This window comes from Falco biarmicus, chromosome 1, assembly GCF_023638135.1.
Source record: "Falco biarmicus isolate bFalBia1 chromosome 1, bFalBia1.pri, whole genome shotgun sequence".
Lineage (NCBI taxonomy): Eukaryota > Metazoa > Chordata > Aves > Falconiformes > Falconidae > Falco > Falco biarmicus.
In genome coordinates this window covers 14,750,752-14,769,574 of record NC_079288.1, presented here as the reverse complement: position 1 = coordinate 14,769,574, position 18,823 = coordinate 14,750,752, and the positions used below count along the sequence as shown (strand labels likewise).

General features: G+C 47.3%; 1 protein-coding gene and 1 long non-coding RNA gene across 2 annotated transcripts in view; both read right to left on the bottom strand.

Moving 5' to 3' along the window:
• The window catches only part of MNT (MAX network transcriptional repressor), a 43,004-nt gene extending 42,750 nt beyond the window's left edge, over positions 1 to 254 (bottom strand). The window contains exon 1 of the mRNA XM_056338758.1: positions 2 to 254. Coding sequence (XP_056194733.1) covers positions 2 to 74 — 73 coding nt within the window. The 5' untranslated portion in view covers positions 75 to 254. The remainder of the gene's footprint in view (position 1) is intronic.
• Positions 255 to 1,150: 896 nt separating this feature from the next.
• On the bottom strand, positions 1,151 to 7,415 carry LOC130152581 (uncharacterized). The gene is made up of 3 exons (XR_008823007.1): positions 6,879 to 7,415; positions 4,569 to 4,895; positions 1,151 to 2,002 (listed from the first exon to the last, which is right to left on the bottom strand). It is a non-coding gene; the product is annotated as an uncharacterized LOC130152581 (long non-coding RNA).
• Positions 7,416 to 18,823: the final 11,408 nt, after the last annotated feature.

Below are 18,823 nucleotides of genomic sequence, written 5' to 3'. Positions count from 1 at the left end.
CCACGTGCGGTCTGCTGCTGCTGCGCCTGCCACTCCAGGAACCGCGCGGCCTCCAGCAGCGTCTCGATGCTCATGGCGGGGCCCCGGCCGCCGCCGCCGCCGCCTCCTCGGTCGCGCGGGCCCGGCCGCAGGCGCCGCGCCGCCCCGCGGCTCGCCCCGACGGCAGCAGCGCTGGCGACAAGATGGCGGGCGGCAACAGAAACACAACAGGCGGGCGCTGGCGCGGCCCCGCTACTACGCGGCGGGCGGCGGCAAGACGCGGCGCGGAAGGAGGGGCGCCGGACGGACGGGACGCGGCGGGACGGGACGCGCCGCCAGGCCCGGCCCGCCGCGACGTGTGGGCGGCCCGACGGCCCCACCGGCCGCGCGGGGCGGCGGCGGCGGCGCGCTCGCGCCGGGGCGCGGCGGAGGCGGGGGGCTGCGGGGGCCGAGCCGTGCCGGCGGCGCCGTTCTCCGGCCGCCGGGTTTTGCGGGCCGCCCTCCCCCCGCAGTGCGCTGGCGGCCCATTACAATATGTCACCGCGGCGCGGGCCAATGGGCGCGGAGGACAACAAGGCATGGAGCACCTCCACATGGGCGCCCCGCGCCGCCGCCGCGCCGCTTAAAGGGGCCGCGCCGCGCCGCGCCCTCCCGCCGCCGCCGCCCCGCGGGGCGCAGACTGCCGGGCGCGGCGCTCCCGAGCCGGTCAGCGGGCCCCCTGGGCGGCCGAGGTGCGGCTCGCTGAGGCGGCCCCCGCAGGGCTGCCGGCGGGCTCGGGGCGGGACGGCGGGGCCAGCGCCTCAGGGACGCGGGTGGCGGGTCTGCGGCGCGTTCCCTGCCTCCCGCCGGGGCATCTCCCCAGGCACCCTACACTCAAGGAAATAATTAAAAAAAAAATAAAATAATCCGCATCCCTGCGGGCCTCGGCCAGCCAGCGAGCAATCCCGCTCCCCCGAAATGCCAGCGCTGCCGTAGATGGAAGGTGCGGCGAGCAGCGGGACCCCGGCGCAGCGCCGGGCAGCAGCTCCCCGCCCAGGCCCGGCCGCGGCTATAGCGGCACGTGCCCCCCGCGGGTGCGCCCGGCCGGGGGCTCTGGGCCGCGCCGGGGCGGGGGGGCGGGGGGCGCGCAGAGGGGAGCCAAGCCCTTTCTCCCGAGCTACAGGGCAAGGGAGCCTGCTGGAAAGCTCCTACAGAAAGTCATCGCGTGAAGTGCGTGCTCGTTTGGAAATGCCTCGCACTGGAGCTGGACGTGCTGCCTACGGTTCATGTTAGCTAATGCTTCCCTTTGTAAGGTCCTGTTTTCAGTAGCTTGCAAAACTAAATTAATTATCCACACTGAAATTTTGCATGCTAAGTATCTGCCTCTGACTTAGTCTTTTGGGCTGCAAAAAGATACTGAAGTAAAGCAAAAAGAAACTGATTACAAAAAACAATGCTTCTAATGGAAGAAATGGCTTGGGGAAAAAATACTTTTGTGTGAGAATTTTCATTCTACTTAAAAAAATTTAAGGAATTCACAGACCAAAAACCACACTGAGGAACAGCCAGTGAAGATGGCAAAACCAGACCCTTGTGAGCTGGGCCGTACTGGTTTGTGGAGATTTGGGCTGGCTTCTAAAGGTGCACCCATTCCACGCCACCTGCACCCGCTGGGCAGGACGCTGTCTCCACCTCCTCACCCAGCACGTGGCTGACAGCCTCACTTACTACACGCTCATCTGACCTTTCTCTGCAGGTGGAAGTTGTCATTTCCTCCTGGGCTGGCTTTGCCACGCACCCATACTCTATGTTACCTGAATACCTCACAACATTAATGAGCGTATCGTAATTGCTCATGAGTGGAAGATGTAAGAAATTAATATGTGTTACAAAGCCTTCTGTAGCTAACGTAACTCACCAGGTACCACCATCAGACAGTTGCTGCTAATGGAAGGACACGCTTCATTTTTCAGAGAACTTCTCAGCTGCTTTTCAATCATCTGTCCTCTTTCTGCAAATTGTCTCGACCCACTCCTCGCAACTTCTGCAACAAATGGAAGAGTTTTAGCAACGTGAATGCCCCTCATCACCCAGCCCTGGTTCTTTTAGAGTGGACAGACAGGTTGTATACTGAACTCAGCAGGAGACCTGCATAAAACCACTATGATTACTAATATAAGTAAGCCATAAAATATATATATCCTTAAGGAGCTCAGTAAAAGCTATTCCAGGGCAAACTTAATTGACTTTATGTCCTTCCCTTTGTAACCTGGACATATTTAGATATATTTTGCATGTGCTGAATATGTTTGTGTATGTTACATCCAGAGATCGGGTTTGTCTAATCATAGCAGAAGAGCCAAGGATTGAATGGCACCTTGCAAACCAAAGCTGAAGAACACCAGCAGAACTTTGGGGAGGCCAGCCTGCAACTCATGCTGTTTTGCTGTGTGCGCCAGTGCAGTAAACCACAGATCTTTCTCCAGCCACCTCTCTCTTGTCTTTCATACTGTGCATAATCCTACAAACCACACAGGTTTACAGAGTGTTCTTCTAGATGGCCTCAGTTTTAAGAAGGAATTGCTGTTCTGTAATCAGACTTGCTTTACAAACAGCACCCCCTTTAACCACAGAACTTGTGCCCTTGCAGGGAGCCACAGTACCTGCCTGTGCTTTTACAGCACAGCTCAGGGACCTCCTGGCTCTGTGCTCCTGCAAGTGCTACAAACTCTGTTTTTAGCAGGTGAGAGAAAAATTAGTCATTGGAGGAACTTACCAATAAAACAACAGCCAGTGGTCTAAAGAAGTTAGACCAGAAGTTAGAACACAGCTTTTTAAAGAAACATTTTCAGATACATTTGAATAGTTCAGTCCTGTGCTGGGTTAACTGCTTTAAGTAGGAGGGAAAACTTTTATTCTGTCTGTCTGGTAAGATCTTCTGCAATGCTTTAATCTCCAAGGAGAGTTGTTTATTCTGAAATCTTGAGCTCTGTGGGCTCTCAACTGCTAAGCTAGCTCCTGACTTTGGCAGCTGAAAGTATAAATCAGTGCCATTAAGCATTCATATCGGAGCGATGTTTCCTGATTAAATTCATTTATTGCAAGTTTTTGGACCCAACTGAAGCAGCAGCTTGGGAAGACATCCAAAATCCATCAGCTGTATATTCATCTACCTCTGGAGGATTACACTAAGAAAGATTTTCGCTGAATCATTTGACCCTGTTACTAGGTACAGCGATAAACCAGAACACTTAGATTATATGGATTGCCTTTGTGAATACTCAGGGAGAGTTTTTAAAACTTTGAGTATGTGCTAGAAGTACAAAGAGGTCCAATTTCTACCCCATACACCCCGTGCCTGTGAAAAGCAGATGCTGGGCTATCTATACAACCCAGCCAAACGTAGACTTTGGGGGCTGAGGACACCAAGAAGCAAAGCAGCTTGGTCTGAAGTCAGAGTTGTCCTTCCCCTTAGTCCTCGTGGACTCTGCTCTGAGCTACGCTGCTCTTCCTTGTCTGGGCTACTCCTGACAGCAACCCAGGGGCAGGATTCACAGGCTGTGGCTGTCTTCCCAGGGAGAGAGAGAGAGGGCTCCTGGTTCTGCTGCTGCTTCCTCAGTGGCAGCTCTGAGGCACTGCTGGAGATCCCGACATCCAGCCCTTCTCTGGAGGGCACAGAAGGGGTCTGCAGTTTCCATCCATGGTTCTGTAACTTTCAGCCAAATCCTTTGAGTAATTCTTTTTCACCTTCTCCAAAGATTGGATGTCACTTAGAAGGTCAGAATGTAAAGCTTTAATTTCCTTTACAAGCATATATAGGTTCAGAGGTATGTCTTTTCACCTGCTTTGAGAGAATGCCAAGGGCATTTTAATTTCTTATCTGTTTATTATATCCCATCTAGTCAGTCCTTTAGATAATACTGGCTGATATTCAGATGGTACAGATACTAATCTCTACTACATTCTGGCTGTAGTAAGTTTAATGGACTTGACCATAAAGCTGGGTTGTGAAAAAAAAACCACAAACAAACGTATTTTGAATAGCACAACAAATGTAAAGTCTTACTGTACTCAGTAAAATACATTTGTTTTCAGGGTTATTGATGGCATTACATAAAATTTGAATGGGCTTAGATTTATTTATATATAATTATGATCGTGATGTTCATATATTGATAGTGCAGGGAAAACAAGCAGTGGTTATAGATCCCATTATCTTTCCTTATATCTGCTGTCCTTCTCTCAAAAGGAAAAGACAAAATTTCAAAGGAGATGAAAAATTGCCATTTTGAGGATGATGCTGTCTTACAACGCCACAGGGATCACCTAATATCCTAAACATATTCTGTACTAGGAGTATGATGGATGTTTAAAAAACCCCCAACTTCAGATGTACCGATTTGGAAGAATAACTGCAATACTGCTGCAGACTCGACAATCTCCTTCCTGTTATTCTGCTTATTTCCTTTCCGCCGATGCAGCAAACAGCTTCTCCTTACACAAAACCATCCTCAGAATTTTTGCATCACGTGACCATCAGTAAGCTTAGCTTTCTGGCAATATTCATCACTAAGACTCCTCCTCCACCCCCCAGTTCAGAAATTACTCACATTCATTTCCTGGCGGGAGGTGCCTGGAGCAGGAGGTGGTTTGAGGCTTGCGAGGAGCAGCTGCTGGGTATTTACACTGTTGACACGAGGACATTCGTTAAAACTTGTGCTACAGCCCTGGAGAAACCACGTCGCCTGCGCACTGCAGCTGGGGAGCAGCCTGGTTTCCACATCTCTGTCCAATGTTCTCTCCCCTAACTGCTCGTCTGCCAGTCGTGGACGGTCCCACTGTGTAGCGGTGCCCAGTGTGCATGCTTCACTTTCCTGTTTTCCCATCTTTTTTGCATCAGGAACGAGCTTTTATGGAATATCACTTCCTAATTGTACCTGTTGGTAGAAAAAATAACACCTAAATGGGAGCTTTTTACTAGAAAGGTAAAGAGTTACTTCCAGCCAAAATTATTTGCATTTAACTTGAAATACAGTTGGTTTTAGAGGACCTTGGGTAATATAAGATCATTAAATGTCTCTTAGAAACCCAGCTAAATTACTTTCTAAAGTTAAACAATTTTCACTATTCACACTATTTACAAACATCCAAATAAAAATTGGATGAGCAACTTGGGTAATTGGTTTTGTGCCACACACACACACACCTGCATCAGGTTGGGTCATTGGGGCAGTACCAGGCAAAACAATGTGACTTTTCCTAGATTATGCTAAATCCCTGCTACCCAGGGAATCACCCTCTGCAAGCCGGTGGCCCTGCAGGTACTGAGCTCTGCATTCGGCGCTCCAGATCATAAATTCTCATCATCCATCTTCCCAGCTTGGGCACCACAACTCGGCTTCCAGCGCATGTGAATTCTGCTCCTTCCCTTACTCCGAATAAACAACTTTTCACTACAGGCCCCTGAATATCCTTCTGGAGTCTGTGGGAATACTTGACTGCTTGAAGTTTTATTGCCTGCTTAAACACTTTGTTGCTCAGGGCCTAAATTATGACTCAGTGTAAATTATTAGATGAGTGTTTATTCTCCTTTTTCAGGCTTCACACTGAATAAGAAATTACACTAACTGTACTTACATGAAAGCTGGAGTTTATCTCAATATTTTCATTTTGAAATTCAAGTATTGGATGCAGAAAAACCCACAAGGGTGAAAATAATTAGTGCTCTTTCCTGACTGAACCATTCTGAGTTTCTCTGTAATCCTTTTATTTATGGTTTTAATGATGAATAAATTCTTATTGTAAATATTTAATCATGAAGAGTGTTTAAGCAGGACTTCTGTGATGAATGCGTCTCATGCAGATCTGCCGATACAGCCAAAAACTTGCCCATTCCTCCCTGCAGCAGCGCCTGACATCCACCCTTGGGCAGCACCAGGAAGCACCAACACCAGATTCACAACGTCTCGGACACTCTCTGGATTCCTCCTGGTTTTACTCAGTAATCTCCATACTAGTCCAGTTAATTCAGCATGGCATAAGGACAGCTTGTATTATGCTAAGGTGTATCTTCTGAAAAATACCTGGTTGTCACCTGGAAATGCTGTGAGCAGGAGAAGTTTTAAGTTTCTGACTGCAAGGTATATTAATATTATCTCCCTGGAAGGATTAAAGGTAGTTTTTCTTCACTCTCCATTTTGCAGTCACTCTTGTGGACACCACAGCTATGTAATATGTAAGTGCCAATCACATCAATATAATGTACGTTAATAAAATCTCTACTGTTGCCAAACCTGCCTTAGATACCATCTGTAGGGCCTGCAGCAGCGTGACAGTGCCATCACTGTTACTATGTACGTTCTCCCTACCACCATTTGTAGTATTTCTACAATATAAGGCATACATTGGTACAGAAGTGCCTGAGCCTGGTTCAGATAAACTGAACCAAAAAGTGATTCTGACATTCTGAAATAGTTATTGGGCTCCTGGTGTTCATGCTCAGTGCTGCCTTCTGGGGGCACAGTGCTGAATTCTGTAGTTTTCTTGTGCGATCTGAGCATTTATTCAGGCCTGGATTGGAACTTCTGATGTGGTCTGTGCTAAAGCCCGAGGCAGCTGGTTACTAGCTTTGCAGATTTCTCAGCAGGTAAAATCCCAACTTCTGTTGTTTAGAACAGAACAAGGAAATGCCAGGTAGCAGTAATATGCTGCATAGGCTGCAGGCAGCTGCAGAAAGCATTTCTGGAAATGTTGATAAAAAGGGGGTGGGGGGGTGGGGGTGGGGTGGTGGTGTCCATCCAAAGTCCATAGAGCGCATGCTGAGGTCTCCTGGGTTTGGGGAACAAAAGCCGACTAAGGAATGGACACTGAACACATCTTCCCAGTCTGCTGCAAACTATTGTCTGTCATAAAACACCTACCAGAGCAGTAAAATCTCCTCTATGAAATACGCAGAGAAAGCCAAGTATTCCGAGAGGGGGATTTGCCTCTGCGCTGCTTCAAGCCGCCTCTTTGCCGTGCTGGCGCCCAGGCCCAAGGAGGGACCGCCGAGGAAGCCGCAGTGGGGCAGGCCGCACCGGGCCCAGCCGGGCGCCCTCCTGCCCCTGCGCCCCCCACGCCTGAAGAGGTGTCACGCACTCCCGCCTCGCCTGGGGCAGGGCTGCAAGGCGGGGCGCAGGAGCCCCGGGGCGGCGTGGGGACCCCTCTCCTCCCTGGGGTGATGTCCCAGGGCAGCTTGCTCTCCCCTGCCGGGCCCCCCAGGGCCCCCCTGGGCAGGGCCCTCCCCGCTGGGACCCTCAGCGCCCCCCAGGGCAGGCCTCTCCCCGCCGGGACCCCCAGGGCCCCTCGGCGCCCCTCAGGCCAGGGCTCTCCCCGCCGGGCGCCCCAGGGCCTCCCAGGGCCCGCCTCGCCTCAGCCCCTCAGGGCAGAGCCCGCACGCCCGGCCGCGGCCCCCGAGGGCTGGCCCCGCCGCGCCCGGCCCGCAGTGCCCGGCAGCCGCCGGCAGATGGACCCCGCGCCGCGGCAGCCGCACCCCGACCCGCGGGACCGGCCGCCGCCTGGGGCGCGATCGCGGCGCAGCCCGGTGCCGGCGGCGCGGGCGGGAGAGCGGGGCGGCACCGGGGCCCGGGCCCGGGGCCGGCTGGGAAGGCGCGTTACCCGGCGGGAGCGCGGCCTCAGGCGGGGGCCGACAGAGGGACGTGGCGGCACAGAGCGACGAGCATAATGGAACAAACGTGCTGTTCCTGCCCGTTTCAGAGCCGCGCTCATGTCCGCAGCGCTGCAGGCTCATGGCTGGTCTGCAAACACGTCCGGACCGATGGGTCAGTCACGGAGCCATTTATCACAGAACCGCAGCACGGGTTGGGCTGGAGGGGACCGTAAAGACCATCTCGTCCCCCTCCCCGCCACGGGCAGGGCCACCTCCCGCCAGCCCGGGTGGCTCCCAGCCCCGTCCACCCGGCCCTGAGCCCTGCCAGGGACGGGCACCCACCGCCGCTCTGGGCGGCCTGGCCCGGCGCCTCACTGCCCTCGCGGTACAGAATTTTCCCTAATGTCTAATATAAACGTGCCCTCTCTCAGTTTAAAGCCGCTCCCCCTTGTGCTATTGCTACAGGCCCTGCTAAAAAGCCCGTCCTCACCTTTCTCACAAGCCCCTTCTCAGTACTGGAAGCTGCTCTGAGGGTCCCCCGAGCCGCCCCCTCCCCAGGCTGAACGACCCCAGCCTGCTCAGCCTGTCCTGCAGCAGAGCTGCTCCACACCGGTCACCTCCGCAGCGTCCCCTGGAACCGCTCCACAGCTCTGTGTCCCTCATGCTGGGTTATGATACTGCACTTACCTTTCTGCAGCAATATAGGGGTAACAGTTTCTATCCAAGGCTGCTAAATGCACATACTGCATTTGAGAGATCTGTATACATCACGTTAGTCCTTGTCTTAATGCAAAACCACTAAAAGCGGTGTAAATCTACAACTAACATAAAAACAAATAGACGAAACACAACACGCTGGTGAAACAGCCAAGCAAGAAATGAGGATGCAAGAGTTTGGATGCGTCAACCTTATCTGCTTGGGCAACGGAGTTAGGGATAGGTGTGTGTACATGTGGTGTAACACAGGTCTGGATTTACTAAGTGAGGTATGCAGAGAGCCAGTGCTGCCATCCGAGAGGACACCCCACATTTTCCCCACGTATCGATGAGGCCAACCCCTGCTTCAGGTCCTTGCTGGCAGAGCCACAGCCTGGGGAGGGATCTCTGTCTGTGTCTATAAAGCCAAGGGTAAGCAGGCGTGATTGGGGCGGGATGCAAAGTGCCATAAGCAGTCGTCTATTTCCAGCACCAAACAATCACTGTCAATAACCCCACTATAAATGTCACCCTCAGACATGGTGTCAATAACTTATTGTATAAGGATAATGCACCGTCTTGGTAAAGGCCAGTGTAAAGATGAGTTTGCTTGCCAGCATTGTGTGATTACAGTTACTGAGGGGTTTTCATATATAGGGTCAATCATTTGATTGATGGGAAGCTGGTGTATTTAGGTGAGATTATTACAGTGTTGCTGAACAGCAGCATTTGGTCTTGTTCAGAGCAGTGTTTCTCAGACATCAGGCTCCTCTCTGGGGAGGCTGTGACCTCTGAGGGACGCAGAAACTGGTCTAGAGAAAATGGGAGGAAAAATATTTGCTGCTCCCTGCAAGTTCATTTAAATTGAAGACTCAGCAAAAGAACACTTAATAGATGTTTCTTGCTTTTGATGATTTAACCAAAGCTGACCCAGCGCAAGAGAAAATCATAGAATCACAGAATCATTTAGGTTGGAATAATCAACACATTCTTCCGTTTGCTACAGTCAGTAAAGATGCAGAATATTAAAAATAAAATGAAGTTGTTGGAGAAATTACATACCTATCATCGATGTCTGTACATGACTTAAACCCATGCAGGAGTGTATTAAGCTCTTCAGAGACAGTGTCTCTTCACAGTGACAGTGCAAACACCCAGTTAAATAACTCATGTGCCAACATGCTATTTTATTTTAAAATGTATTCTGCAATATACATGTGTGAAAATAGAAGTTGGCACAAGCCAGTTGAGTTTGGCAAAAGTTCTGAAAAAGGATTTTAGTAAGATTTTTAGTTAGATTTATGATAAACATCTGCATGGTTCATAAAAATACAAATTTCCCTTTCTGTCTACATGTACTCATGCTTTTATCAAACATTTCTATATCATCATATATGGCCACATTAAAATGGAATGATATAGCAAAAGCAGGTTTCAAGTACCAGCAGCTCTAAAAATCATGCTTTGTGCTTGCAGTAGGATAATGCTACTGGACACTACAAAATAAAACCTCAATAACATAACATAATGTTAGAAAAAAACCCTGGCCTTTGTTAAAGCAGACACTAAAAAGTAAGAGAGTTCAAAGTTTGCCTGTATCTTAAAACAATCATTGTCTGGATCTGTTCTGAGAAGGGCCAGAGCAATCAGACTGCCACAATCTAGTTTAGGAGGCAATGTGCACATAAATTATTCAACACTCTAAAATCTAGAAATCAATGCTTTATGCCGTGTAATCCAGCATAACGTAGCAACCAGAAAACCAGTCTATGAGAAATTTTAGATTAGGTTTTCCCACAAAACCTTAAGAACTGCAACGGCAACATGGGACACAAGGAATGAGCCTTTGCTTCCCCTGTCACGCGCATATACCATTTTGTAGGATACATGCTGGGTTGAAAGCATACACTGTGACTCCCAGTGCTGGCTACATCCTAAGCCCACTCCTCCCTGCAGTATAATTAGTAAGGAGCACTGCATAAAATGCTGACACAAGTCTTTTAACACGTTCCTACTCCCTGAAGTAGTAAGCAGTACTGTTGCTGCTCGAGCCCTCACATACCTCACTGTTATTTCTAAATCTTAGTGGGATGAATTGCAAAAAGGGAGAAGCAATATACTGTGTCTGCAAACTCCAACCCATAACGTTTACTGACAGCTGCATCACTGCAATCAGTGTAAACAGTAGCTATACATAAACAAACAGACAATAATAGTTAATTTTCCCTCCAGTACCAAGCATATGATCAGGCCTTAAATAATTAATCATCTGGCTTATGATGTACCTTTCACCCCAGGATCTCAAAGCACTTTGCAGTGTGTGGGGATGGATTTTTATTTTGCTGGAGTAAATAGGGTAGAGAAAGATTAACTGGTTGACCAAGGTCATGCTGCGTTAACATTTTATTTCTGCCCTACCATTTAACTGGATAGCTGCTGTGACCTTCTAAAGCTAGAAGGCGGCTGCATTTTAACACTAACAATGTAAAGATAATCTCCCTTAAAGTGTACCGTATCTTTGTGATTAGGCAAAAGAAAATGCTTCAGAAGAATTTCTGGTCGTGTGTATTCACAGTGTTCTCTGGGGTATAACAGCTGGGATTTTCAGCAGAGTCTGAGAGAAGTGGATGCAAAGCTCCCCCTTTATTTCAAGAAAAAATGGTTACTCAGCATCCCTGGGCTCTGCTGAAAAATCAAGCTTGTCTATCTCTGAAAGTTTCCCAATTAGAAAAACTGGGGCAATCAGGTGAAACCAGGAAGGCGTGCCGGTCCATTGCCATGGACATTTTGATGCAGGAAGCTCAAGATGCCATCACAAAGCCATAAATCAAATATTCCAGCAACGAATGCTGGTCTGCGTGGGGGGAAGCCATTGGGATATAGCTGTTAAAGCAAGGATGATGTTCTGACATGCCAGTAAAAGACAAAATGGACTAGTAGATTTTTTAAAAAAAAGGCTTATCACCACAAAGGTACTGAAGCACAAATGTGTTCTGCACTGCGTGGCTCTGGGCTCTGAACACGCGGGCACGTGCACTGAGCTCTGACTCCCCTTACAACAGCCACGTGGGTTGCTCTCAGCAACGTCTCCTGTCTCCTTCAGGCCTCTCTCTTTATTTTGGCCCATCAGTGCTCACAAGCACAGCCTGGGCACGTGCTCCGGTCCACCCTGTGGCACAGGCACAGCCACTTGTGCCTTCCCCCAGCAGGCGAACTGCAGCGTGCCAGGACCTGCCACGCTCCCCTCCTGCGCAGCCCAGCGCCAGCACCAGTGCCAGCCTAACGTTCCCCAGGGTTCCAGCTAGGCTGACATCCTCTCGCAAAGCAGATAAACTCGACTTATTGCCAATGATTTTTCAAGGGGATGAGGATGTTTTAACGTTTAACTGTCTTTTCTTGTGGCCCTAAACTGATTCTGCAAAGCCACACCAGCCTCAAACACCAACCAGACGGACTCAGATGAGAGCAATGGGCTGCAGGGAAGGAGCCACTTGACTTGGCAGGGAAAGAAAACAATCTTTTTTTTCTCTGCACGGCTCCCCCAGAAGTGAGTCAGTAGGCCTGACGAACAGAAAACACAAGTTGCCATAGAAACTCGCATGCCTTCCACCAGGAGGAGAAAAAAATGTAGGCCAATATTTCTGCTTAGCTGGCTTGTGCTCTTGCTGTGCTCCTCAGCCTGCCCGCATCCCAGGGCTGCATTAACAACCTGCATTCATTTTGCCCCCAGCTGAGAAACGCCCTTGCTCCCACCGCCTCTGGAAGCTGCGGCTTTGCGCATGCATGCAGGCACGCGTGCACGTACTGACACAAGGACACAGGCAGGGACAGGGACACCATATCAGCTGAGCCAGTGCTAAGGCTGTTGCTTCATGACTAGGAATGAGGAGCCCCGCTGCCTGCAGCAGGCGATGGGGATGGCGGCATGGGCAGGCTGCACACCCACCCCACAGAGCACCCTGTCCTGGCCTTCAGCCTGCGAGCGTGGCAGGGAGGACTGCGAGAAGAGAAAGAGTAATGGGTTTGAAATGTTTGTGCTCAATTATTCCAGCCCCTTTCATTTAAACAAACTCCTTTCCTCCATACTGTACATTTCTCATCTGTAAAACGGGGGTGAGCCCTCAGTAGGCTGGAAACACGCACGGGTCATTCATGTATGTAAAGGCCTCTGCAATGCTCTGAGAGAAGGGGCTACATGACGTGTACCGACACAGATGTATGTCTGAGCTGCCGCTCCTTGCTGACCCACACGTGTTTTCCATTGAGGCAACCCCAGCACGTAACACTAGAACTAATAATTACAGGACCTGATGGATCGACCTGGCAGCTCTGAAGGCTGAGGAGCCAGGAGCTGGCTGAATGAGACGCATTCTCCTCGTGCGGGCTGTCGCCTAGAAAACAGACAAGTGTTGCATACAGTTGAATAGAAATGATCACTGCTGAACTATCCTTTGATTTATTTTATTCCCTGAGCATATGCTATTGTTGGGTTTTACTTTTAATTGTACACACTGGGCAATTTGCTCTGCTTCTCTTCTTGCTCCTTTTCTTGTAAATTGCATAAAGGACCAATGGCCTACTATATGTTCAGTGGGCTGTTATGCTTTATCTGTACTATAAATAAAAACAATCTATCAAAAGGGTAGAAAATCCACTTTCCCCCTATTTTTACCTGTAATCTTTTGTGATTCACTTCTAAGGAAAAAAACCCCACAAACAGAAAGGACATTTGAAACTTTGCATTTGGGCACAGATGAGCACGCAACCCAGACCAGCATAAAACCCAGTACACAGCTTTTGCCCACTGGTACGATTACCCACTGGCTTCTTGGAGCCCACGGCAATGCAGCTTTGAGATGATAGACAGCTGACCCGATGGCAGGCCTGTGCCCACAAGCACTGGCTCCATTGGGGATAGTTAAAGGAAAGCGATCACAGTGATGGAGTAAGCATATTCCGCCAGAGCAGGGCATATTTCCCAGCCACCAAAAGCACAGAGAGGGTATTTTTCAATTCAGTTCAACAGTCTCCAGGAAACATGTGATCAGGTGCATAATTTAAAAAGCTGCACATCTTTAATGAACTGAGTCAGGATCTTGACAGCTGGAGAGACAGGTGGCAGACAGCAACACCTCTCCATCTAAAAGGTCTTTTTGGTTTGGGGGGAGGAGAAGCACCTTAATCTGTAAGCGATCTATGTCATTTGAGCAGTGATGTGACTGTTGGGTTTATATGAATTTCAAATCCCTCCAGGTAAAGTCAGCTTAATGCAATTATCTGCTGATTGTGAATGAAGTCATATCCATAAAAAACAAATTCCTACAAGACACTTACTTCGAGATATTATAGCAGGAAAAGTTTTCTTTTGCTGTAAAACAATGACTGCAAGATTAATAAAGAACTAATGGAACTGTTTTGTTCTTTAAAAAACAGTATTCTGCCATGGCACAAAGCCCTCCTACTGCAATAACAGCTATGTAAAAATGGTTGCATGGATTCGATTCTTAATAAAGGCGTAAACAAAAGCAATGTTCTTATAACGATGCTGGTGTTACCGCCTTGGAAAGAACCCGGTGGTTCCCACTGCCAAATGTACTTTGCTCATCCCCTGTAATTGATCCAGTATGTGTACTCACTCTGCTATAACAACGATAAAATGAATTTTTAAATGTAAAGACATAAGTCAAGTGCAAACACTACCTCTAGCATGGCAATTGGTAACTTTGGTTCACCCCAACAAAAAGATTGCTGTGGCTTGACAGTACAGGCACAAGTGTAAATTGTGTTTACCCAGCAGGTGTTGTCAGCATAACTTTTAGTGTAGATTTCACATCAAGTACAGCATCAAAGGCCACTTTCTAGGAGCATAACTGCATATACACAAAACTCCCTGGCTTAAAAACCTAACCAGTACATCACACCATACTTGACACTGCTCTGCTGCCAAAAGTGGGCAGTTTGGAGAGCTGGCCAGGTGTCTGCAGAGCTCTGCTGGCACGATGCACCCGCTTCCCGAGTGCAACACCGGGGTTACGTTCCTGGATCTGCTCTGGCCTTGGGAAGGGGACTTCTCACCCTTCTCTGTTTAACTTGCCACCGTTTGTTTTGGTGCTGTTTGTTTTTTTCTATCTTTCTATCTTGCTTTCTATGACAAGATCTGCCTCTTTCAGTAGTTACAGCAACGTCCCCCCCCAGTCTTTTTAATAGTTACTCTAATATAGATAGTTCATAATCACTGGGGTTTTTTAGATACCTGCTTTGGGAGTGCAAGAGTCAGTAAAACTTATTTTATAGATAAAAATCACTGTATAGGTTTAACAAAAATAGAACAAAATTCAACAGAAACTTTGCAATGTTTTCACAGGGGAAGCAAGAGTCTAATTCTGTGGCTGCCACTGCTGGATTCAGTATGTGGGGCACTTCCCTCTGGGAAGGAGTAAGTAAGATAACGTAGAGTTAAAAAAATAAAAGTCCTAAACTTACTACAGGGTGAGAACTTGAGAATACATTAAAACTCAACAATAGTTTATAGAGGGAAGTTGTTTAGAAGTGTAAAATGTCAATATTGAAGAACAAATCTCTTCTAGTTTATACTGTCCTGTTAAATAATTTTCAGATGGCAGGAAGTTTGATAAAGCGTAAATGCAGTATGAACTAAAGCATGACATAACATTGGCAGCTCCAGCACTGCTTTTTCCCCAAGCTGGATGTTTGCCAGTACCCATTCCTTCTCTGTGCACCACAGCAGCTCCTTTAGTGCGGGAGCTCTGTGCACTGGAGTACTAAGCCCTGCATGTCAAAGTGATGCCACCACGTTGTGTTTTCCCAGCAGCAATGCTGGCTTCGGCTTCCTGGTGGAGGGAAGCAGCTTGTGGTCCTTCTCAGGCCGCTCCGCACTCCACTAGCAAAGCTGCCCTCCTACCCAGCCGCTACCACTGATGGAAGCAGTGTGAATCAGATGAATTCTTCTGACCTAAGAAGGTCAAAATTTTGCAGACATGAAGCCTAATCCTGTAAACAGCAGTGCATAGCAATTTGCTGTCCCAGTTCATTTCAAGGGGCAACTTGCATGTGAGTTCAGTCCCTTACATGTAACTTGGCTGAAATTATACTGACATCTCAACCTTAAAAATGGAGTTTGTCATTTAGAAAGTATCACTAAAGCTTTACAAATATAAAAATTGTGCAGAATTACAACTGAAAACCCCTTAATTCAAAAGTAAACAAAATCTTTCTCTTCACAGTTCTAAAAAAAATGAAGGAGGAATATGACCCCTTTGAGATGGCAGGCTCCAGCTGAGCAAGGTGCCTTCATTTTAAGCACAGGACTATGACCCTGAGGTCAGTGGCTGTGCTAAAGCTGAGTCCACGCTTACTTGCTAAGCTGAGGCAGATCCTGATTATTCTATTGCTTCCCACCATCTTCCAAGAAAAAAAAGAAAAATTTAAGGTAAGAAGTGAGAGTCCTCTCTCCACTTCAAGCTCTCTGCTTACCACAAAGTATTACTTCGCACCAAAATAATCTAAGAAGTCCAAAGGTTTATGTTTGGCTAGAAGATTTAAGTCTTTGTAACAGTAGATGTAGAAAGTAAGAACACCATTCAAGCATACACACTAGGTTTGTGTTTACACTGAAAGGAATAGTATAAATGAAGAACCACAGAGGAAATTTTCTGTTTGAGAATAAGTAACAGGTAACCAACTTCCTAATATGCTGATTTAGAATGTTACTCTGTACTATGGAATTACCTCATATAGAGAGCTTTACACGTTGAAAGGAAGAGAGATAACTGGTGAGTGATCAAAGATTTCTGCCTGGTAATTTACGATCATGTTGGGGCAGGATTCCTGTGGAGAGGAAAACCAGGCAGCAGTAGGATGCTAAATGATAAAAAGCTCCTACGGAGGCAGTTATACATTCACCCAAATCTCCTGTAAAAATGCAGCAGTCTCCTAAGACTTACAAACCTGCTTTTCTATAAAGGAGCCCTGGGGTCAGAAATGTGCATCCTTTGTGTACCGCAGAAAGAGATACTAACTAAGATTTTTCTTTCCTTTCTGCACTTTTACTGCCAGCCAGCCATTGTGTTTCTTTTATACACCTGTGTTTTAAAGTCTCTATATTTGCCAGCAGTAGGTGATTGATTTTAATAGAATGATGTACACGAGTAAAACTACTCCCATACAGAAACCTGTACAGAATCACACTCGCGAAATCATCATCGTCAAGAGTCCTCCCATCCCCAGGCAGACCATGGTCACTGGCCTCCACAGGAGCCACGCAAATGTTGTGGACATATGGGTTTGATAGATTTCAAGGAAATACTCACCACTGAGACAAGATTATTTTAGACACAAATTTTAACTTACATTTTCTGTCAGCAGAATTTTGATTTACACAGAAGCATCATTTTATAGTTATGTATCTTTCTAGATGGCTTCATGCCCAACACCCCCGCACATGCTCAAAAAATCAGAACTGGAAAAGATCATGTTTCTTCCGTGCATGACTACAGGAAGCCCCGCTCTCTGGAAAGTACACAGAGAAGGCGATTTTAATCCAGTAGATACTGATTTCTCACAATGGCTGTTTTTACAACAGCAATAAGATTAAGGAATATTGGTGATTAACCTAAATTGTTCACACTGGAAGGATCAAATAAGCACTGCAAAGGTAAATGTCCCTTGCTAGAAGGTGATTTACCTACCCCCCTCCAGCCATGCTGGCTGATGCTCCTCATGCATCATGTGGAGGGAGGGGAGGCTGCAGCCGAGCAGCTGGTGCATTGCTAGACTCGAGACTCGAGACTCGGAGGGGCTCTTCAGGCTCTTCTGCAGGCCTGACCTGTAGGTTAGCTTTTATACCACATTTCACCTGGGGCAAAAGGCAACAGACGGCATCGTCAGAGCTTTAACTGTGAGTTTGCATTTACATCTTTAGGTCAGGAAAAGGAGCAGCTCCTTCCTTCATTAAGCAATATGGCCTGGGTCATCAAAGCACTGCCAAAGTTGAAATTACTAATGAAGCACACGCTTCGTTCAGTCTAATGTAACAAAGGAACTGTACACACAAACGATCTCTGCTCACTGGCCTGGTGTCACAACATCAATGCAGGAAGCCTCCAGCTGAATGAAGGCCCTGTTAGGCTGGGCACTGTCCAAACGCTATGGCAGCTTTTGCCAGAGCAGAGTTCACAGCCCGCATGGCCCAGGCAGGCGTGGGAAGTGTTACTCTTCCAGATTCACCACTACGTGACTTGTCTCCGTGTGGTTGCATTTACTGTGCTGGATTTAACCATCAGTGCTCTGGGTACGAAAACATTATAATATTAAGAATTAAAAGGAAATTTTCATAATAATGGAAGGCATGCTGTGCTAGTGATTTCAATTGTTTTTAATAGATCTCAATCAAATTTTTTATCCTACTTTCTCCAGATTTGAAAGCTCAATTAATTTTGAGCTACAACTCTGTCTATCATTTCAACCACATGTGGCAGAGCGAGAATTCATGCCAGACAATGGTTAATTTTTGGTATCTTCTGCTGCCTAATGACAGGTGTGCTGTCCTACATAATTACCGTTCAAAAAAGGGATCCCCTTAACCCTTCTCTAAAACTGGTTAGTGATCTTGGTTTTACTTCATTAAGCTCTTGACAGCTCAATGTACTCACATCTGTTACTGTTTGGTAGTTTGATTCCAAGAACACAAATCGCTTCAAGAACTGGCAACAAATTCATTCAGGCTCATGATGCAGATCAAAATCCATCTGTTTACTAATCAACAGCCATATTTAAATCACAGTACAATAGTGGTGTCAGCAATATTGTAACTTAGACTTTCTCTCTGCCCTAAACATGATAGTTAGTACTCTTCATTTAAGCTGCATTTATTTGAACTGGATATTTAAAATGTAAGTAGTCTGATATTCAAGCACTTGCATACAGGATTTAATTAATTTGCTTGCACTGGACTAGGTCATCAGGCATTTTTAACATACAGGCTTTACCTGGAAGTTTACTACTGCTATTTTTTTAATTCCAGGCAAAACTTTGGCCTGATAAATTATCCTACCATATTCATCATTTAACTATAGCAATGAACTCAGCTCTGCACTCTCTTCAGATTCATGATTCTCTCTTCTTCATGCCTGGGATACAAACAAAACTTGCAGGTGCCAGATACACCAACCTTTCTGACTGTGCACACACTGCAAATCATGAACATGCTGCATTTTGCACATGTGCCCTTCCATGCACAGGAGGAACTGGACTGGGGTTAAGTCAGAATTCTTGTGAACAAAGAGACTCTTGCCTTCAGATCTCATACTTTGCTTTGGAACCTGGAAACTCTGCAATGAGCAAGGCAAGAACAGAAAAATGTTCCTGAAGGACTGAACTCCATCCCTGGCAGCTTTTCTGTTCACTAGCATGTTGCAATTTTTTTTTGCTCCCAGTGAAATTTCAGGTCTTGCATTTTAACAGATGTGCTCCCTCTATAAGAAAAACAACAAAAATTTTACG